The sequence below is a fragment of the Diachasmimorpha longicaudata genome, chromosome 5 (assembly GCF_034640455.1).
Source record: "Diachasmimorpha longicaudata isolate KC_UGA_2023 chromosome 5, iyDiaLong2, whole genome shotgun sequence".
Taxonomy (NCBI): Eukaryota; Metazoa; Arthropoda; class Insecta; order Hymenoptera; family Braconidae; genus Diachasmimorpha; species Diachasmimorpha longicaudata.
In genome coordinates, this window is record NC_087229.1 from 6,775,282 (window position 1) to 6,795,410 (window position 20,129).

At 37.7% G+C, this 20,129-nt stretch overlaps 1 protein-coding gene across 1 annotated transcript; it reads left to right on the forward strand.

The window, feature by feature from the left end:
* The first annotated feature begins 170 nt into the window (after positions 1 to 170).
* Positions 171 to 16,743, forward strand: LOC135162129 (protein slowmo). Its single transcript, XM_064120300.1, has 5 exons — positions 171 to 356; positions 467 to 632; positions 4,573 to 4,659; positions 15,580 to 15,753; positions 15,837 to 16,743. Exons 1-5 carry the CDS (start codon positions 325 to 327, stop codon positions 16,068 to 16,070), a joined length of 693 nt encoding a protein of 230 aa, XP_063976370.1. The 5' UTR covers positions 171 to 324; the 3' UTR covers positions 16,071 to 16,743.
* Positions 16,744 to 20,129: the final 3,386 nt, after the last annotated feature.

The window sequence follows — 20,129 nt, forward strand, 5'->3', positions numbered from 1 at the left end:
CCACATGTACAGCTTAGCTTTTTGTCTCGACAGTTGAATCCTTGCACACCGGTGCTCTCAACGTTTAAAAATTCTCTGTACAGTTGATCATTTGTACAGTTGAGAAAGTACAAACGGAACCCCCCCCCCCCCATGATGGTGCAGGTAATGGCCGACAGAGAGACACAGTATTCCCGCCGTCACACCACGAAACCTTCTCCTTGTTCTCTTACATCAGCTCTCCCAAGCGACTTGACGTACAGAGCAGTTTTGTGGCTAATATCTTGGTTATTATCTTTAAAAATTGTAGTTTGAGCAAGGGAAAAATTTTGATAAACCTCAAGAATGAAAATCTGGACATATGAGCATGTTTTCAAGTGAGTTTATTCTCGATTTGAGGGCTCCTTTTATTCCTAACCTCTAATATCCTCACGCTTTCTTTTTTGACGATGAAATTGAGATGTAAATTGTAATTTTTGTGGTTTAGTCATCCATGGGAGACAGTTGCTCAGGCTGCACTTCGTAAATACCCCAATCCCATGAATACTGCTGTCCTGGGGACTGATGTCATTGACAGAAAAGTTGTTGATGGGGTTTTGCACACGCATAGACTTGTCGTCAGTGAATTCAAATTTCCGAGCTGGGCACAAGCGGTGAGTTTAGCAAAAATAAATGATTCCATTGACCTTGGGAGGCAGATTGTCAGGACTAAACATTGATCTTGACATTGGGCTCTGTAGTTGAGTAAATAATTGATGTTGAACTTGATAGCATGAGTGGGTTGGATTCGTGACACTTAATTGGTGTTATTGTACACAATTGGGACATTCATTACTAGTGTGCATTTGGCATGGATTACATAAGGCTATTGGACTTTGGGAGCTTTGGCAAGTAGCCACTGTTGGGGGTAATAAATTGACAGAGAGCAGTCTCACATTTTTTTCTTCCAATCGTTTGACAGTCGAGGGAATTAATAAATGAATGGAAATGAGTTGTAAATCGAAATTCATCTGGATTGTCAATATGTTAAGCATTTAATTACGTGAATTATTGTTCATTCAGTAATTTTAATTTTTAGTTGCATACAATTCATGAAGTTATTGATGATTGTGATTTGTGATAAAATTTATGAGACTGTATTTGAAATTAATGGCACGCACTCATTGGTGGGGTATTGACACAGCACGAGTGTTTTTTTGCAAAATCGCCGACGATTGAAGGAATGAATGAGTCAATGGAGATGAATTTTTTATATTGCATTTTATAAAGACTCCTCATTCATTAACAATTCACTATCTATTTATCGTGAATTCAATCATAGCAATGGTTCATCATTCTCTATTTTTCATTACCCATGATAGAGGAACTTATTAATGATTTGAGTTCGTGATGACGTGCGTAAGACTTACACAAGGCTGTCGTGGACTTTGACAGCATTGGCACGTGCCTACTATTCACGGGAGGGAGTGGACACAGGAAATAGATAGAGTCGTTTGTCTGATTTGAAATTGAAATTGTTGATGAATGAGCGAATGAAAATGGGTGCATTAAAATTTATTTGAGGGATCATTAATTGTCCATTAATTGTGCAATTATAAATGTAATTATGTGGATCGTTAAGCATTCATCATTGGTACTGTTTAATTACAAATAGCTCGTGAATTAAATAATTCTGTAAGTTGGGGATGATTTATGCAAGAACAGGTTTATAATTTCCGAGCATTGGTTTGTGTCCTCTGCCGGGATGGAGGATTGACAAAACATAGAGATAAAAATCACTATTTAATGATTAATCGACGATCTGTGAAGAATTTCGGGCGTTGGCCTCGTGTTTTTTGGGAAAAACAACTGAGAATATTTATTCATTGAGTCAGTCAGAATAGAATCTAACAGGTTAAGTTAGTTGAGCTCCCTTGAACGACCTCTCACTACCATCACGTGGATTTAGGAAGGTCACGTCTGAAAAACACTCGAAGTTTTCTCGATTCCTCCGGTGGGTTAATTCCGTGAATATTGGAATTGGTCACTCATTATTAATTCATTATATAATTAATAATGAGAGGTACACAGTATTTGATCATTTGTGAAAAGTTCAAATGTTCTCCTAACAATTAAAAAAAGTAATTCAAAGAAAAAGGAAAAGTCAAGTCTATGACGTAAACGCGTAATAATTAGTTCATTTTCACAGTTTGAGAAAATTCATTGGACAGTTTTATGTACAGCAACATCAAAGACAACTTAATTAGCAAATGTTTCTTTCATTTATCTCTATTCAACTCAAGAGGAATGACTGGACAAATAGCTGTAGGGAGGCGCCATTAAATTTTATAGAAGGAACAATGATTCATTTGATAATTTGTAAAGAGTTCAAGTTTTCTCCTAAACAATTGAGAAAGGTAATGCACGAAAAAAGGCGAGTCAATCTTGTGATGTAGATAGACAATGATTTGTAAGTTTTTCCTGATTGAGAAAATTCTCTGGACATTTCTATGTGCTGCACTCCCGAAGAAAACTTAATTAGCAAATGTTTTTTCCTGTACTACCCTCCCCACATCTTAACTTGTTTTTAATCCAAGAGAATACCAAACTCTGCGTACATATTTTACGTGCAACACCATAGTCGCTCGGTTTTTCCCCCCTCTAACAAAGTTTTCCATAAACAAAAAAAGAAGAAGCTTGAATTAGTAAGGGAGTTAGGACGATGGCCCAGAGCCGGATATTCGAAACTTTCGTTAAAGTCTCGCGGGACAAGAACCGTAGTTGAAGATGGAAGGGTTTCAGGGTGGATGAAGGAGGGAGGGAGAATGAAGGAGATGGGTGGGCGTTAAAGCTGTGAGATACGCCAGGGAAATTACAAAACAGCATCGGCTACATGAACTTTCATAATGAGAGCATGGTTGGCGACTTTCCAAGCCTAACTTCAAGAACAGAAAAAAAGGGCGTATATTACAAAAGCACCGGTGGAATACAGTGTTTTCTTGCTTTTATAAAAAATATTCTTTCTCAATTTTTTAGAAATATTCTGAACTGTTTCCATCAGCAGCAGACATGTAGGATAGGCAGATGGAAAACGATTTATTTATCCTTTGGGACCACGGCCTCCCTTGAGGAGAAACACGAGTAATGCTCGGCTGTTTCCACTCAAAACTACATTTGCGTTGCTAGATACAACTTGTAGTTCAATTCAATAAATGTTATTGACTTGGTCATTACTACAAATTTTAGTAATCGGACGCAGAAACGCTATTGTCTAGGGGAACACTTCAATTGTTGTTCTTGTGTTCTCTGTTGTAACGAAACACAAAATTGAGGAGGAATATGTCAGTATAATAAACATAATTTTAGATAGTGCAATAGCTGTTCCTATTACTTCTCAAAATTAAACTAATAAAAAATTGTAGTCTTAGTCCTTTCAAATTTCCAATAGAAGAAAAAACTTTCGCAGACAAATTTCTCCATTAGCATTTTTCTCTGAAATTGTTCCAAAGGATTTCAAACTCTCATTTCAACCCTCTTCATTTACAGGCGAAAAGCCTCTTACCTGGCAGTTGCAATCCTAAAAAAATTGAATAAAAAAAAATGAAAACAGAGATGTGAAGCTCCAGGAGCGCAGCATTCAAGAGGTGGTACATGAGCTGGTGTAGGCATTACCACATGTCGGTTAAAAAAATCCATTGGAAATAGAAGAAAAACATTTAGGTTTTTCACAGAAACAAAAAAATCATGGTTTCTTTTCCTGTTTTAATCATGAAATTTTTTTCCCTTCCGGTCTATTCAAAGTGAAATCCTTTCATTCCCCCCCACTTTAACTCAGAGGTATCATCTTCCTCTTTCTACCCCTCTGCTATTAAAAACCGCCCTTTGTTTAATCAGAAACTTTTCAAGTACTCAAGGAGAAAAAAAATTTTTCCGAGAACTAATTACAAAGTTTTTCAACGAAATTTTTACCCTCAATTTTTTTCCATTCCTGTAGAACAAAGTGTAATGGTCATTATGTTCCACTTCACTAGCAATTTTTCGTTGGAGGATCACAATGAGAGCATGAAAAATCCGGAAAACTAGAGGGTTTCAAATAAATTGAATTTATTATTTTTTTTTTCTCATGGAGTCTATGCGCATTTGAGTCGGTTGTTAACCACAATGAAGAGAGAAAGCTAGGGGGAATGGGGGGAGAAAAAGTAATGGGAGGACCTCGAGTGGGCTTTAATTAAGCATTTGACGTTGATCCGTTTCGAGCTTGTAATTAGAATATACATAATTAAACGGTAGAACAATAATTTACGAGCACTTTAAGTGGGTCCCCAATTAGCGTCTTTCTCAGAATAAAGAAGGGTTTGGAGGGGGAGGGGGGGTCGTCGCCATTATTCATGCTAATTCTGGAATTTACATGGTAGTTACGTCCAACGTGTTTCACTCAATTCTTCGGAATTGTCACTCGGACAAATACATTTTGTCGATTGAAAATAAGCTTTTCTCCTCATTCGAAAGCCCATGATATATTAAAACTTTAAGCGCTCGCGGATGAACTTTCCGACGATTCTTATAACTGGATTTTGTAATTGTATTTTAATTGAATTGTTCGTCTTATTTCAGCTAATTGGGCACGCTAAGGAGTGTTACGCCAGTGAAAGGAGTGAAGTGAATCCTGGTAATAAAGAAATGGTGCTAAAGACGAGAAATGTGAGTAAGCTGAGTCTATTAAGAATATAATTACATTATATCGGGGATTTCTTGATAAGGTGGATATTCAAGTGGGAAGAATTACATTCTTGGGCTTTATTTTTTGATGGTCAAAGCGGTGGAAATGCGTCGTAAAGCTTGGATCAATTTAACTGAAGTGTACTTCGTTTGTATGATAAATCAAGAGAGGAGTGAAATACGCTGAGTCGATTTTACCTTTCCACGTCTTTTTTAGATCCACTTATAGAGACGATTATTCATAAAGATGAATGGTCGCTATCGGAAAGATCTATGAAAAAATCGGTATCTTTGTTACGCTCAGATAGATCCTTTGAAAATATAACGACTAGTATTAACTTGGATTATTCTCGCAGTTCACGTAAAAAATCTAATTTTCTACTTTCATATTAAAACATTTGAACTAAAACACATGGGAAATTGAATTTCAAAATTAAGCGTAAACGGGTAATAGGCGATTTATTTGCAGTCTACAGGGTCGTCTAAGGGCATTGCAAAAATTTTTAAATAATGCAATAGTCAGACCAAATTTAGTTGAAATATTCTAGGGAAACTATAGAAAATGAGTCTGATCTACGTAAGGATATTCCTAAAGTTACGGTAGAATCGGGAATTTGTTAATCTTTCGTTTTAAATTGCGGCAGTTCTTTCGCTAAAAATTACTACTCAACAGTCTCAAATCTTACAGTAGGTATTATTGTTATGTAAGTCTTTCGTATTAGCAAATGTATAAACGAGCGTGATGAAAGCGAATGTCTGACAGAGCCATTCCGCATTATTGCATTTTCCATCTACCAACGACATGGGTCAAGTTACTATTGACCATTCACCCTGTATCTCCAAAGCGAAATTGCAAGTAAAGCTCTCGACATAGTGCTCCCTTTTACTTCCCTTTAACACTCAACCACGCTTTACTCCCCCCCCCTCTGTCTCTCTCTCTCTCTCTCTCTCTTTCCATATACCTCTCAAAGGTACCTATTTTGATCTCAACTCGCGTTTGGGATTATGAAGCTCGTGATCCGCTTGCCAACGGGATATCAAACGAGCAACGTCTCTCGATCAGCTTGTGGCCTCGTATCTCATAACCCTGGGGCAAAACTATTGCACCACAAAATCGATTATCAAACACATATCCTCGTGGTACTAAAACAGTTTCAATACACAATATCACGTGATGGGAGACAGTTTGTAATTTCGTCTCAAAAACTAAATTGTGTGTATGTCAATGTTCAACTCTTCTGTACTATCACCCTGACATTTTCAGTTACAGTTTGTTTTATCCTCTTTATCCCTTCATCATCTCTACATCTCGAGACCAGTTTATTTTTTGACAGAATGATAAATGAAATTTTATTTTTCCTGGGACGTTGTTTTATTTTCTATTTTTTTCTGGCAGTTGCCTTCTCTAATTCTGTTCCCCGTTTTTTTATGCTCGACAACTTTTGTCACGTCATAGTTTCGCATATAAAATTGTTAACTCCATAAAAGAAAAAAAGAAAATTGTTGTTGAGTAAATATTCAATACAATTGAATACAATTCCATGCTATCTTTGGCATTTCATGCCATATGGCATACTTTGTAACTTCGTTTCGAAAATTGAATTATGTGCGTCAATGCTCAACTGTTGCGGATTCTCCCGTTGACATTTTCAGTTACAGTTGTTTTGTCCTCTTCGTCTCTCCATCTCTACATTTCTATACGAGTTTATTTTTTGACACAACGACAAATGGAATTTTATCCTGACTGAGAATTTGTTTTGCTTCAGTATTGTTTGTCCCCTGTGCTTTGTCTCTGAAAAATTTGAAAGTGAATGAAAGGATAAATGAAAACTGTAACGCACTTCAGTTATTACATAAATATGAGACGAGGTAATGAAAATGGAGGTGAATATGTTTTTAATTAATTGCCAATTCAGTACAATTTGAGGATACTTTAAGCGAGACAGTTTGTAATTGCGTAGCGAAAATTGAAGTCTTTTTTTTCTCTCTTCACATTTCTACAGAGCTTTATTTTTTAATACACTGACGAATGGAATTTTATCCCGATTCGCAATTAATTTCTGGTAATTTTTCCGCTTCAAATCTCCTCGTCAATTTTTTCGCACATCCCAGAATCACTAAATACAATGGAACAAGTGGACACTGCATGGCAATTTAACCACTCCTTGAAAATTAATACACATTTGGAAAATCAGATGACTGGATTTACAATTGACTCTTTGATCCCCCCACACACACGTCTATACTGAATACTTGTGGACCATTGAGATCCCACTCACCCTCTGCCAGTTACAATAGATTCACCCTCTTTACAATGTCATCTCTGCATCTTTGAACGAGTTTATTTTTTGACACAACGACAAATGGAATTTTATCTTGACTCGAAATTAGTTTTGTTTCCGGGTTTTTCCTTTTCAATTGCCTTTTTTTCCCTCCACCCCGTGTCTCTTTTTTTTTTTCACAAATAACCGTGCGAAATTGCAACTGCAGTACCCAGAGTCTTCGGTAGGTAGCAGAAAAATTACCTGTCGTCTCTGCGTTCTTGGAATGACGTGCACGTACAAAACCCAGATCGTACGATTTATCTAAATCCTGGATTCAGTGGGGTACCTCTGCGGTACTGCACTTGGACGTTTTTTTCTCTATATAACATTGCAGTCATACAGGTGGAGAAAATAAAGGATGTGGGGGAAAAAAAAATTGAGATACTGAACGTAAAAATAGAAATGTGTCGCAGACTGACATTTCTCGGGGCGTGTTATGAAATTAAGTTGCTCTTTCTTTTTTATTTATTTATTTATTTATTTTTCGTTCTTCTAGATTCTTGTCTGCACTGATTCGCTCAGCTGCAGTTATCTTGGATTCTCTGTACTTCACATTAATCATAAATTTTACTCTTCATTGATGTAAACTACCGGATGATCAGAATCAGCTCACGTTTTGAGGAGAAATCGATATGATGGGTTATTGATGCGTCCATTACCCCACTTGATACAAACCAGTTCGACATTAGAATATGAAAGTCGTGTGAATATGGTGTGTAAGGTTACCAGAGAGGGTATTGTTGAAGGATTCAGGGGAAAACACGAGGTACGGTGAGGCTGAAGTAAGACGCTCGATGCATTAAGGGCAATGATGGACGATCCTCAGGTGCCTTGAGAAATGAAAAATAAGGAGTAGAGAGGGTGGGATGTGGGGAAAGGGGTGGCAAAAAATAAGGGTAAAAAGAACCACGTGGGAAGGTACCCTATCCGAGCCACTGGGAAAAGCCGTTACGGGTAGATCTTTGCCATTTATCGACACTGTGACTCTATAGCATCGAGTTTCTGATTCGCTGGATGAGATTTCATAGATGTTATTTTTATGCAGCTTTTTATTTGTGTGTAGGGGGAGGGGAGATGATTCTTTCCCTGGGGTCTTTCATCGTTTACGTGGGGTGAACCGTTTTCTCCCTATTGAAGAACACATTGTTCGAAATTTTCGGCTAAATTTTGTTGTATCAAATTTCGTATATTCTTCATGAAATACTTTGAGTATTTCCTTTGTTGTTCAGCAATTGCCTCATCGTTCAATTATCGTATGGTACGACACCTTTTTATGGGGCATTAAATTCCCAACATAAACGCTCAACATTTTCCTCATTATTGCAATAATTCAATATCCATAAACTCATGTGAATGTTCCCCCCCACCCTTTCCAACGTTCGATCTCTTTTCAATACCCCGTTTCCTCCCTTTCCAACCATCATTCCAAGGATAACCCCTCAACAGTATGTAATACACCAAAACAGTAACACTTAAAACCTTTTGTTGTATCAACGCATTTATAAGCCACTGTGCCAGCCGAGGTCATATAAAACGAAACGAGTCGCCAGAGGGATATATGTGTTACAACCTTTCTACCCTACCAAACGGGGGTTGGAATATGTGTATGGTTTTCCAGAGGGCCCCTTGGTAAAAGATCTCGCGGGCAATTCCACGACCTTCCTCTACATCCTGCGGCTTAATCTAAAATTGAACGATTCCCACGGGTCATGTCAGAGGGTTAAAAGCGAGATGAGGACGAGGAAGGGCGAGGAAGGGGCGGGAGAGTGGTGGTGGATGGACAAGGACAGGGGAAAAAGGTTTTCGGCTGTTTTATCCATGAGCGCGCGTGCGCCCTTTCCCTGGTCTCTATCGCGTTTCCGATGTATTCTACATAAGCCCTAGCTTCAGGCCTCGGGTCGTTGCCCACACCACCGGTTCGAATCCCCCGGAGGCAAATATCTCTTAGCAATTTAACCTCCCCTCACTCCCACTCTCTCATTTCTCTATTCCACTTGTACCTTAAAATTGTATGATACTCACCATTGTGTATACAATCGGCTTTTCCACGTAACACCGGATGCATTCGAGTTTTTCAACGAAAAAAGATTAAAAAAACCGGAGCCCGCAATATTTATTCCACTTTTTTTTAAAACTCTTGCGTATTCTATTTTTGGAATTTTTTCTTCTTACTCTGTTTTGCTGTTGGAAAAGAGCACGGGAATGACCGGTGAATCGTCTATTCACACATTCGATCACCTCGTCACGGGAAAAATGTTTTTTTTTTTTCGAGGCTTTTTCGGGAATGGGAAATGGTGAGGGGTGAAATAAAAATCGTCAAAGAGTTGTTGATGGAAGTGAAAATTTTATCGCGGCTTTACGACACTTCGGGGATTGGCCGGAAGGGAGAATTATTGGCATGTGGGGGATGAAAAGTTCAGGTCAATCAAAGACACCTGGGGGTTGGAGTAGTACATTTTTTTGTTTAAATACCTTCGAATCTCACACGAATTGTCAGTGAAAATCGGAAAATTTTATGGGGACTCAGTCAAAGCCGGCATTTTTACGTTTTCCACATTTTATTCTAATCGTCAGTTCGTAATATTGTCGATAAATTGAATTTCACGAAACTCATTCTGTTCATCATAAATTACTGAGAAAAGCCAATCGTTCTCGCCAATATTTTCATCGATTTCATTGCACCCTCAATCCCACGAAAATTGTTTTTTTATTCGTTCACGGAAAAGCAGAAAGATCAAAGGTCGTCAGGAGAATGTCCCACGAATTACAGAAAAAAAAAATCACTTTCATCAAATACGAATAATTAGAGGCTCTAAAAAATATTCTCACGTTTTTACGGCTCTACATCTGCATAATTGAGTCGCATTGTTTCTCTTTTTCCGTTTATTTCGAGTGCTTTTATGGATCATGGTAAATGGAATTTTTGCGTGTTTCTCGTTTTTTTGGAAATGGAAATTAATAATAGAGATGCGCCGCATCGGCTATACATTTGGGGGTTTGTGATAGATATAGGGAAACGTTCTAGTGGCTGAACGTCGACTCCCTGTGGACCGAGCGTTGATGGAGAGCCGAGGTACAAGCTCCGTGTATATGCTGTGAAGCCACTGTTGCCCGGGTGACTGCACACAGACGTTTTTGGCTGTTCTCTCTCTCTCCCTCCCCACTTTAACCCTCGCACACCCTCCAACAGCACTGAATTATGATCTAGGCTTTGCTAAATCATAAAAACAACAAATTGCAGGCGTTGGGTAACACGAGAAAAACCACAGCTCGTGCCTGGGATATTCATTTCATCCGCGTTGAAAATAAAAAAAAAAATTACACAAAAACGACACAGAGTGGAAAAAATGAAACCCGATTGCATTTTTTTTATTTTCCCTTTTTTTTTGCATCTTTCTATGGTAGATTGAAACGCAGAGGCCGAGGCCGAGCTGTCTGAGTGTAATGAAAAATGGGGAAAACCTATTTCGTGTTTTTGGGATATTTTTTATTATTTTTTTATTTTTACGAAATCCAATTAATCACATTTGGTATTTTATTGGAGGATTGGTGGAGGTAGAGATGTACCCAAGGGATGTAATTACGCACTGGTTCGTTATGCTATTTTGCAGGAGGTGGCATGCAATGCCTCGCTGGGGTGAAATAACCCCGTTCGAATCCCTCGAAAACCCCCTGAACTCCTGGGCGTTTGTGCGTAAGAGGAACCCGTTACCGTCGAGTGGCTTGGCTGCGGTAGTTGAATAGACCCAGGTGAATAGCCTAAATCGTGTAGAGGATGTCGAATGCAATCCTCGTAGGCTCTTCAATAAATTGAGCAGAGGGAGATATCGTATTAGCAGGGGTGAATGGCATTTTGACGGAATTGTAATTTGCTTCTACACTTTTCAAAATATTATTTTGGAATTCGAGGTGGCACTAGAAATTCGCGACTGTAAAATATGGGTTGTATCGATTTTTTAAAATTCAATACGGAATTGTCAATGGAAGATTGCAAGATTGAATGACATGACAATTTTTATGACAAACCGTACGAACTTTCAGTGCTATTCACGGTTCACAATGTGGTTGTAACTGGAATGTGCACTCCAAAACGCCGATATAATCAAATTAATTTGGGTATTTTTTTTATTGCCAGTCTGTGAAGCAAGGAATGCAACCACTGTGTCAAACTGCTTTTTTCATCGATTTTTTATTAAAATGATAATAATATTTATCCGATGAACTACCGTTAGATATATTCGAAGGTACTTTTAATTTCAAACGCAATTTTTTATTAATGATTTTGTCACAAGATTTAACAGGTGATACAGGTGGATATAGTCCTCATTGGTCATGTTACATTTTACACAAAAAAATGTGCCCTGGAAGTGTGTGAGCACTAGTGGTGCCAGTGAATTAAAAAATTCGATCAATCAACCATTTGTGTTTTCCATCGAACAAATTTTGATAGGAATTCATGGGAAATATTTGTTCCAACCAAACTACTTGAATACTATTATATTTCTGATAGAATGACTTTGGAGCAATAATTCATGATGAATACTTGCAATGAACGATTCAAATTCAACTTCGCTCCGCTTGTTAATATCCAATGAAATGCCGATAGCAAAATTTAATGATTTCACTGGTAAATCCTACCATTAAAAATGGTTATTCTATCATTTTTTTTTTCTTTCATCCTCTGTTTGAGATTCTTGTGTGTATGCACTATAAACTCGTAGTCCGTTAAATTAAAAGCAAACGCCTGGAATACGAGTGTCGAAAGCATCGTGATAGGCGAAAAGGGGTTGCGAGGGGGGAGGGAGGGGGTCGAATGTATCCCTCGCGTTTGAATTGCGCAAACAGTGGGAGTGGGGTGCGGGTGTTGCTCACCACTCTGACGATGAGAAAAATTTTCAATTAACCGATGCAGGTACCGTGTCGCTAACGTAGGTCCTACGAAAACTAGTGCGCAATGCACCCCTGGGAGGGAGCCATGGGGAGGGGGAAAGGGGAATTAAAAATAAATACAAGGGTTAAATGGGAACGGTTGATAACACACAATTATTGCATCACGTGATAGAGAGAAGATTGTACAGATCGCGATAATTTGTAACGATAATTCGTGATGGCATAATTAATGTATTCACACCCCCACCAATAAAATCCCGAGAATCAGTAGCAGATTATTCTAAAAAAAATGTTCTACGTCAGTTTTGAATTCGGAGATAAAGTTAATTGAAGTTGAAATGAGTTGCAGCAATAAAAAAAAATGAAATCCACGTTTGGAAAAGAAATCCATCTAAACATTTAAATTTAAAAAAAATTGTTAGATTTAAGTATTCATTTAAATAATGACCACCCCATAGTAAAGACGAGGGATACTTCAGTATTGAGATTTTCCTTTTTCATGGGTATTACTTCAACCCCTCTGGAGGTGTTTTGCCAGAAGTAACGACATCCATAAGGCTATCTCCATCGTGTTCTCACTTTTCCGTCGATAATTATCGTTTCTGGTTCTCCCCTTGTGTCCGCCTTGGAATATCTCTGGGGGCGTTTTTGCACACTCATTTCTTCGTGCGCGGTTCATCCCCCTCGTATTCTTGGTGTATGTACGTGTATATGTTTAACAATGTGAATGAGGGAAAAAGACAAGGGTTTGCGTGAACGGGGGGAGGCAGGAATTACCTAGAATACTTCAGTCGCCACCTTCCACCCCAGTCGTCGTGTTCTTAACGACGCGAAGTTACACGAGCAACGTGGGGCCATTTGACACCACAGTGTAGTACCGGAAGTGGTGATTACAAAAGAGGAAGAGGTATAGAGGAAACAAGATATTTGTTTGGTCATTATGGGTGGTATTGCATTCGAACGAATGATACATTTGGATGACATGAAAATTTGTGTAGCGCTGATGGGGGTTGAAAGATGACATTTTCTTAATTGCTACCTCGGGTCTGATGAATATCTTTAAGATGGGACTCTTCAACTTATTTGACTTCCCAAGGAACAGGAAATCAATAACAGTAAATTCAGGGAAATTATGTTCTCGACTGCACTGAATCATTTCTCCTGGAGTTTCATCTCACGATCTTATCTCTCCGAATGTCAAATTCAATTCGATTCAATGATGCCGTATCTCTAAATCGCATATCAGGTTCATACGTTATTTCATCCGGTATCGGTTCAACCCGAAATAATTTTCTCATTTCCCAATTTGGGTATTAATCTCCCGCACATACCACCCACTATTCCGCAGTGCCATTTCAAATTCAGCTAATTACACTTCTGCCAATTAACTGCCGCGGTTTAACCGACGTTCAATTATGCCTAGCTCATATCGTTTTCCAACCCATAACTGTCAGCTGCTTTCGTTGGAGAGGTGGCTGATATCATCAGAGATATTCCGAGGCTCTGTTTTTCTCGTGAGAGAAAATCCAATAATTTTGGCGATTAATGAAAAATATTTGTTTCGCGATTGAAATTTATTATGAATGCCGTATCGCTCTCTTTTTAGTGGATTAATTGCGTCTAGCTCGTATTTTATCGTTTGAGGGAATGAGAAATGAATGAATAAATTGAATTGCTCACGTGAAGTAATTCCATATTTTGCGTTGATAAAAATTATTTGATTACAGTTTTTCATAACCGGAAAATTCCGGGGAAAACCATTTCTGGATTAACAAAAATTATAAGAGCAGAAGGATTGGATGCTGTTTGTATAGCTGATTGAAATATATATGGCTGTTTTTTTTATTAATAACAGATTGGAACTGCGACAGAAAATCAGCGTAATGTTCTTAATGAACGGTTTATAAAAATGATGACGTTCCAAATATGTTTCAAAAATACTCAATGCTTTCAAAAATACTCAATGAAATATTCCCTTGAATTTTATCTAATTCTTCTAAAATTATTAACACTGAGAATATTTTCAGGAATTCCTGAAAAATTCAGAATAATGTGTCATTTTTTTCTCTCACATCTTACGGAATTAAACAAGTTCTTTAAAAATGTTCTGGAAATGTTAATCATGAACAACTTCTAAACAGTTTACCATAAACTTTACCGGACAATTGAAGAGCACAAAATTAGCAAAAAAGATGACATTTGCAATGTCGCGGTTTCATTAACGCCATTACGACTCCCCACTTACGCAGTGACCCAAATTATCAACAAAAAACCCTTGACTACATTAGACAATGTTCCTCCCATCTCCCGAAAAGTACCCAATTAAAGTAACTGAGCTTGTCAGCTCGTCCCACCCGTTCCTGAAATCGAAGAAAACTACTCGAGAATGAAAATACGCGGGTGAGAAATCCAAGAGATAAAAACCACGGAAGTAAGTGGGATAGAAGATGTGTGGGTGAGAGAGACAGAGAGAGTAACACAGTTGGCTTCACTGATTGCTAATATGGCGTCGTTGCGGGGTACTCACCGGCACGCCGCATCCTACACGCTTTCCTGGGCAACAATGCCTGCGGGCGTTAATTTTCCCCCGAAACGTATTGCAGTATTGCCAGTGGTCCTATCATCTCCCTCTTCTTTATCCTCTTCTCTCTACCATTCAATTGTTCCATACTTCCCTATATACATCCTTTCCGACTCCCTTCAACAAACTCGTAGTCGCATAGAAATGTGTGCACGTAATAACACCATTGCTAAACCTCCGTTGAAAATACCATATCACCTGAAATGTGTGAGTACAAAACGTTCATTATTCGCCCAACACTGCATTCGTTCCCAGAATAAACCATTGTATATTGAAAATGCCCTTTTGTCGTTAAACAAACTCAACTCATTATAAATTACCGAATATCCATCTATTTATAATTGGATTTCTCAATTCATGGAGTCGATTAGTAAATATATTCACCTTAATTGGTTGCAGAATTTATAAAAATCCTGCGACATATTTCAGTAGTGTTCTAACGACATCAAACAAGTGATGTACATTAGCTTTCGTGTTCGCAAATTGATACTGCGAGGCCAGCCCTTCATCTGGCACTAACAAGACAGTAAAAGGGCATCGCGTGATGCAGTGAGCACTGTTTGATGTACAAGTCCCAAACTTCAAATACAGAAAGCTGCTATTGATCATTCTACCGCACTGTGAATAACTAAAACATTTGCTGTCTGACCGCGAGGTTTGTTTTTCAACAGAACAAATGATTCGCTCAGTTTGCGATTCGATGGTCATTGTTTGCTAGTTGTTTTATTCAAAATAAAATATCTGTCTTTTAAAAACTTCATCAGGTATCAAAAATAACTACTCAAACGAGTTCTGTTTATCGTGATCCATTGAAATTCATTGAAAGAAGTTTTGTTTGTTTCAAATCAACAATAAATCAAGTCCTAGAATAACTTGGAGGAATGATTAAACTCAGGAGTATCGTTAACGAGAAGCATCAGTAGTATTAGGAAGAACGACTGATTGTCGTTCGAAAACATGGGATAAGCTTCACAGTTTATGACGGGATTCCTCATTAGCTACAATATTTCATCGTCTTATTCATTTCAAGCCGTTATTGAATGTGCTCTACTGCCAAAACAATTTCAGATGGGATTATTCATGCTCGGTAACATTATTCCGTTACAGTTAACATTCTGCAACTACATAGCAGTTGACGAGACATTGAAGTACGTTCCTCATCCAGAAGACAAAACAAAGACACTTCTCAAGCAGGAAGCAATAGTAACGGTTCAAGGTGTTCCTCTCACATCGTACATGGAGGAATTATTGACAAAAAGAATTTCCTTCAATGCTGGAATGGTGAGTGGGAGTAATTTTCCAACAAAATTTCATTATCTTTTGATGGTTCTCTTAAATTTCTGTTTTATATCTCGTTTTATCAGGGACGACAAGCTGTGGAGTGGGTGATAAAGCTGGATACTGAAGTGAAAGGTTTGGCAAATAGTGCTGTAAAGTCAACTGATGAGCTCTTAACCCAAACACGACGTCAGTTTGATGATATATCAACAAAAACGAGGAAGAGCATGGATGATCTTCAGCAAGCAGCTAAAATATCTCTCGATGAGATACAAACATTCACAGCTCCTTCATCACCTCAATCAATGCCAAAATTATAGCTAAGGTTTCGGTCTAGTTTTAATCTTTTTAATTGACGAACTGAATTTCGCATTCATTGGCAATTATGAGAAAAATTAGATGATGAGAATTACTACGATGTTGAAAATTCATTGAAATTCGACTACAGATTACATAGAACATAAATTGGGATTTGAGAGGGTTGAACTATTTTCAAAATATCTAGTTTGAAATAATGGCTAATTGATACTGCTTCGCATACCGTCATTCAGAGTAAAGAGATTTTCATTATACATTGAGTCTGAAAATGTTGAATTCGCAGGACGTTTTTTTTAAAGAAGATTTACCGTGTGAAAAATACTCTGATGAGAGAGACAATAATTGTCTGATTGGCACACGCGGGAGTGATAATAGCGTTTGAGGTAAGTTACTTTCGAATAATTTTGTACAGTCATATACTCAAGTGGTTGAGTTTTTCGGACGTAAAAATATTCCTTTCGCTCACGGTTAAAAAATGAATAGGAAATTGTTTATAGAGTATATATTCACTACTGTGTAAATGATAGAGGATATTCCTCTTAAAGTATTGAATAACAATCAAGAGAATGTAGTGACATGGATCGTTGATTATGATTATAATTTATGTAGGTAGTTCAATTGAAATAAAAAGAACAGTTGATTATTGAAGGATAATTGACATTTTATCATATGGAAGATTGAATTGTCTGTGACTAGTGATTTCAAATAAACCCCCAGTCAACAATATTGTACTGATTTCAGATCGCGGGAGTAACGTGCACACGTGGGTGCAGATATTTTCTCTCGATATAATTGCTTCGTATTAAGTGATTGAGTGTGAAGTAATCTGACGGGCGATTTTTGGTTGAGACTAGTTATAGGGGTTTGAAGAGAAAAAATTTAATGAAAAATACAACAGTTGTCTGATTGGTACCCGCAGAAGTGAAAATAACGCTTGAGGTCAGTCACTGTTAAATAATTTTATATATAAATTTGACTAATTGAATGTTGACGATGTGAAAATTTTGTCTCGTTACAACTATTATGGGGTGTCCCATTTAATACCTGATTACATCTAGAGTAACAAATTCCTCATTCCCACGATTTACTGTCTTATTTGAAGAATACTTCAAGAGCTAGTAGCTGTCTGATCATTACCCGCGGGAGTGAGAATGACCCCTGAGATAAGTTACTTTCGAATGATTTTCTGCAAAGCCATAAACTTAAATGATGGAGTTTCGTCGATCTGAAGGTCATTTTACTCACTGATGGGAAAATAATCGGGAATTATCAGTGAAGTGCATTTTTATTATCATTCGAATGGTGGAGGATATTCATCTTGACGCATTGGGTAAGAATCACCATTGATTTACACAAATTCTATTGACATGAGAAATACTATTGATCAGTGGAATTGTAATTGGCTCATTATATTCCATAAAATTAAATTGTCTCTGATGATTCATGTCAAACAAATCTCTCGTTATCGATTGTGCTCTAATTTCTGAACATTGACACGAGAGTTTTGTGCAAACTGTGCCCCAAATCTTGTCCCTCAATATCAGAGATAATTGATGAGTACCAAGAGCACTGAACCAACTGACTGTAGCTTGTAATCGAAGCAGAACAAATATTGACCAACTACTCTCCCACTGTTCAACATACTCTTTGTTCCCTATTGTCACCATCTAAACATCACATACATACAATATTCCGTTCGTCGGTATTCCACAAGTTAATACTGCCAATCAATTTGCCACTTGCTCACCCAAGTTGGCAGGAATATTTCATTCGTTTTTTATAACACTCTTTAACGATTTCCCATTCGCTGTAGATACCCTAGTACCCACTTCTCTCTAACTTCACTTCTATTTCGTTCACCTCTCTGTCCTCTTCGAGCATTTCCAATTGCTCAGATGTTCAGAATTCACTGGGTGACGCGGATCAAAGGGAATTCTATCTCTGCGGAGAGTTCGTCAATAACAAGTTTTCAAGTAAATCGAATTAACCCAGCAGTAGACGTGGCACTATATTCTCCGTACGTTCATTCCTCTTTCTCTTTTAACTTTTCAACGACAAATCCATTAGCTCAAAAAGACCCAATCAATTCCCATCGGGCTTATCTTTATTTCATCACAAGTGCGATAATCACTGGATAAAAACAAAAATCTATGGTACTGGTTATCCTAGGGACAACTGAAGTATCAATGGTATTAAAATAGGGCGTTTTTCCGTCTGAACGTGACGTGTTAGGTAGACGGCACCTTTCATGGCGGCACGAGCTACAAGCCATCAAATTTAAGATAGTTTTTCTATCCCAATTCAAGAGAGCTGAAGATTACTCAGCCATTAATAATTTATGACAGTGGTATTAAGGCGGGATATTAGCTCTATTAAGACACGGGATCATAAAACGATTTTTGCGACTTATTCTTTTTTGGTTATTCATTGAAGTTGTGAATTTAATGAGCATCTGAAGAATGATGAGGATAAAAGAGCTTAAATATGTGAACTCATCGAATATTTGCAACGGACATCTGAATATTTTAATTTACGAAACCGAAAATAACTCTAACGTGGTTATAAAAAAGAAAAAAAGTCATTTAATTTCAGACACTTGTTCTTTTAGTGTAGTCATTCCGAATGCATTGATTTTCATATGAAATGTCGGTATCTCGGTAAGAAAGAGGTTCTTTAGCATGTAGAATATTGATGTGATTCGCTGGAACGTGCTTTGACCCTGTGAAAACTAAAGCGAGGGTAACTTTGGAATTCCATGGCATCGAAGGCCAAACGATGAGTCGCCTTTGGACGTTTGCCATCGTAAAATAAAGAGGATTCCACGGTTTTTTTCTTCCTGGGGGTTAAAAAACCAACGGACCTCACTTCCCTTCTCTTTCTTGTCTGCCGGGCATTCCAAAGGCAACGAATCACGTTCGATTTGAAACCCTTGTCAAGGATTGGCTCATGGTTAACACATGGGGGATGCGATATAAAATCAGTAGATTGTGCGAAATCCAGAGGGAGTTTTTTGTAGTCAAAAAATTATCTCAGATTTTTTTTTTTAATTACTCGGGTGTTAAATGGCTTCTGCCAAGTTGCATTCATTGTAATACGGTCTACTAACTAGTAATAACTATTGCTTTTTACATTTGGGAAATTGTTAATGATAAAATTTTTCTCATCATAAAACCAATTTCACCTAAATTTCATCGCACCTCAAATAGAAGTTCATTGAGGATTTTTTTTATATTCTAACGACAAAACTCAGTACAAATTTAAATGAGTTCTCCTAGAAATTTCTCTGCATATTTTCTTTTATTCCACTATTTCATCACGTCTTGAAAGTTATGAAATTAAATTCTATAAAATTAAATATGACCATGGAAAAGACAGGAAATTACTTCTTTTTCACAGCAGCATTAAATTCCAAATGAAATGGTACGACACTCGTAAAAATATAGACGAAACCATTGTGGAAGTACGTGGGTCAGGAATCGCATGGTCTTTACCCACAGGCCATCCACCAACTGTAATTCAACATTGAGACTCGTGTGTTAGTGTCATTTGGTGGTTTTACGATCACCTATTACCTGGAGCCAAGGGTTGCATACCCTTCCCACCTGCGCTTCCATTTTTAACACCTCAAGACATTTAATCTTCTCGGTTTACGGCTTTTCAACGTAAATTTTCTAAGGATATAAAATGCATGAATATTTAAACGAAGGGATTTTACGTAGAAAACTGAAAGGCTTGACACAAAGTAATATCCATCCTTGATGAATCCAATTCCATAGAGTAGAATGATGGCAAGGTAGTGTCATAACATGCGACTTTCAGATCCATTTCCATAAAACTGAATTTATAGCTTGAGCAGATGTACATCCCATTGGATGCAGTTATTTTAGTCACCTTATTCAATGGATCTGAGTTACAATGGTACATCAGATTCTGGAAGGAACAGCTTTGCAAGACCGAATCGGAGAATACGATTGTTTCGGAGAATAATACAGTTTAATGTGGTGCATTGGAGTAGGTATTGACATTCAATAAACCTTCCAAATACCCGGTAGATTATTCAT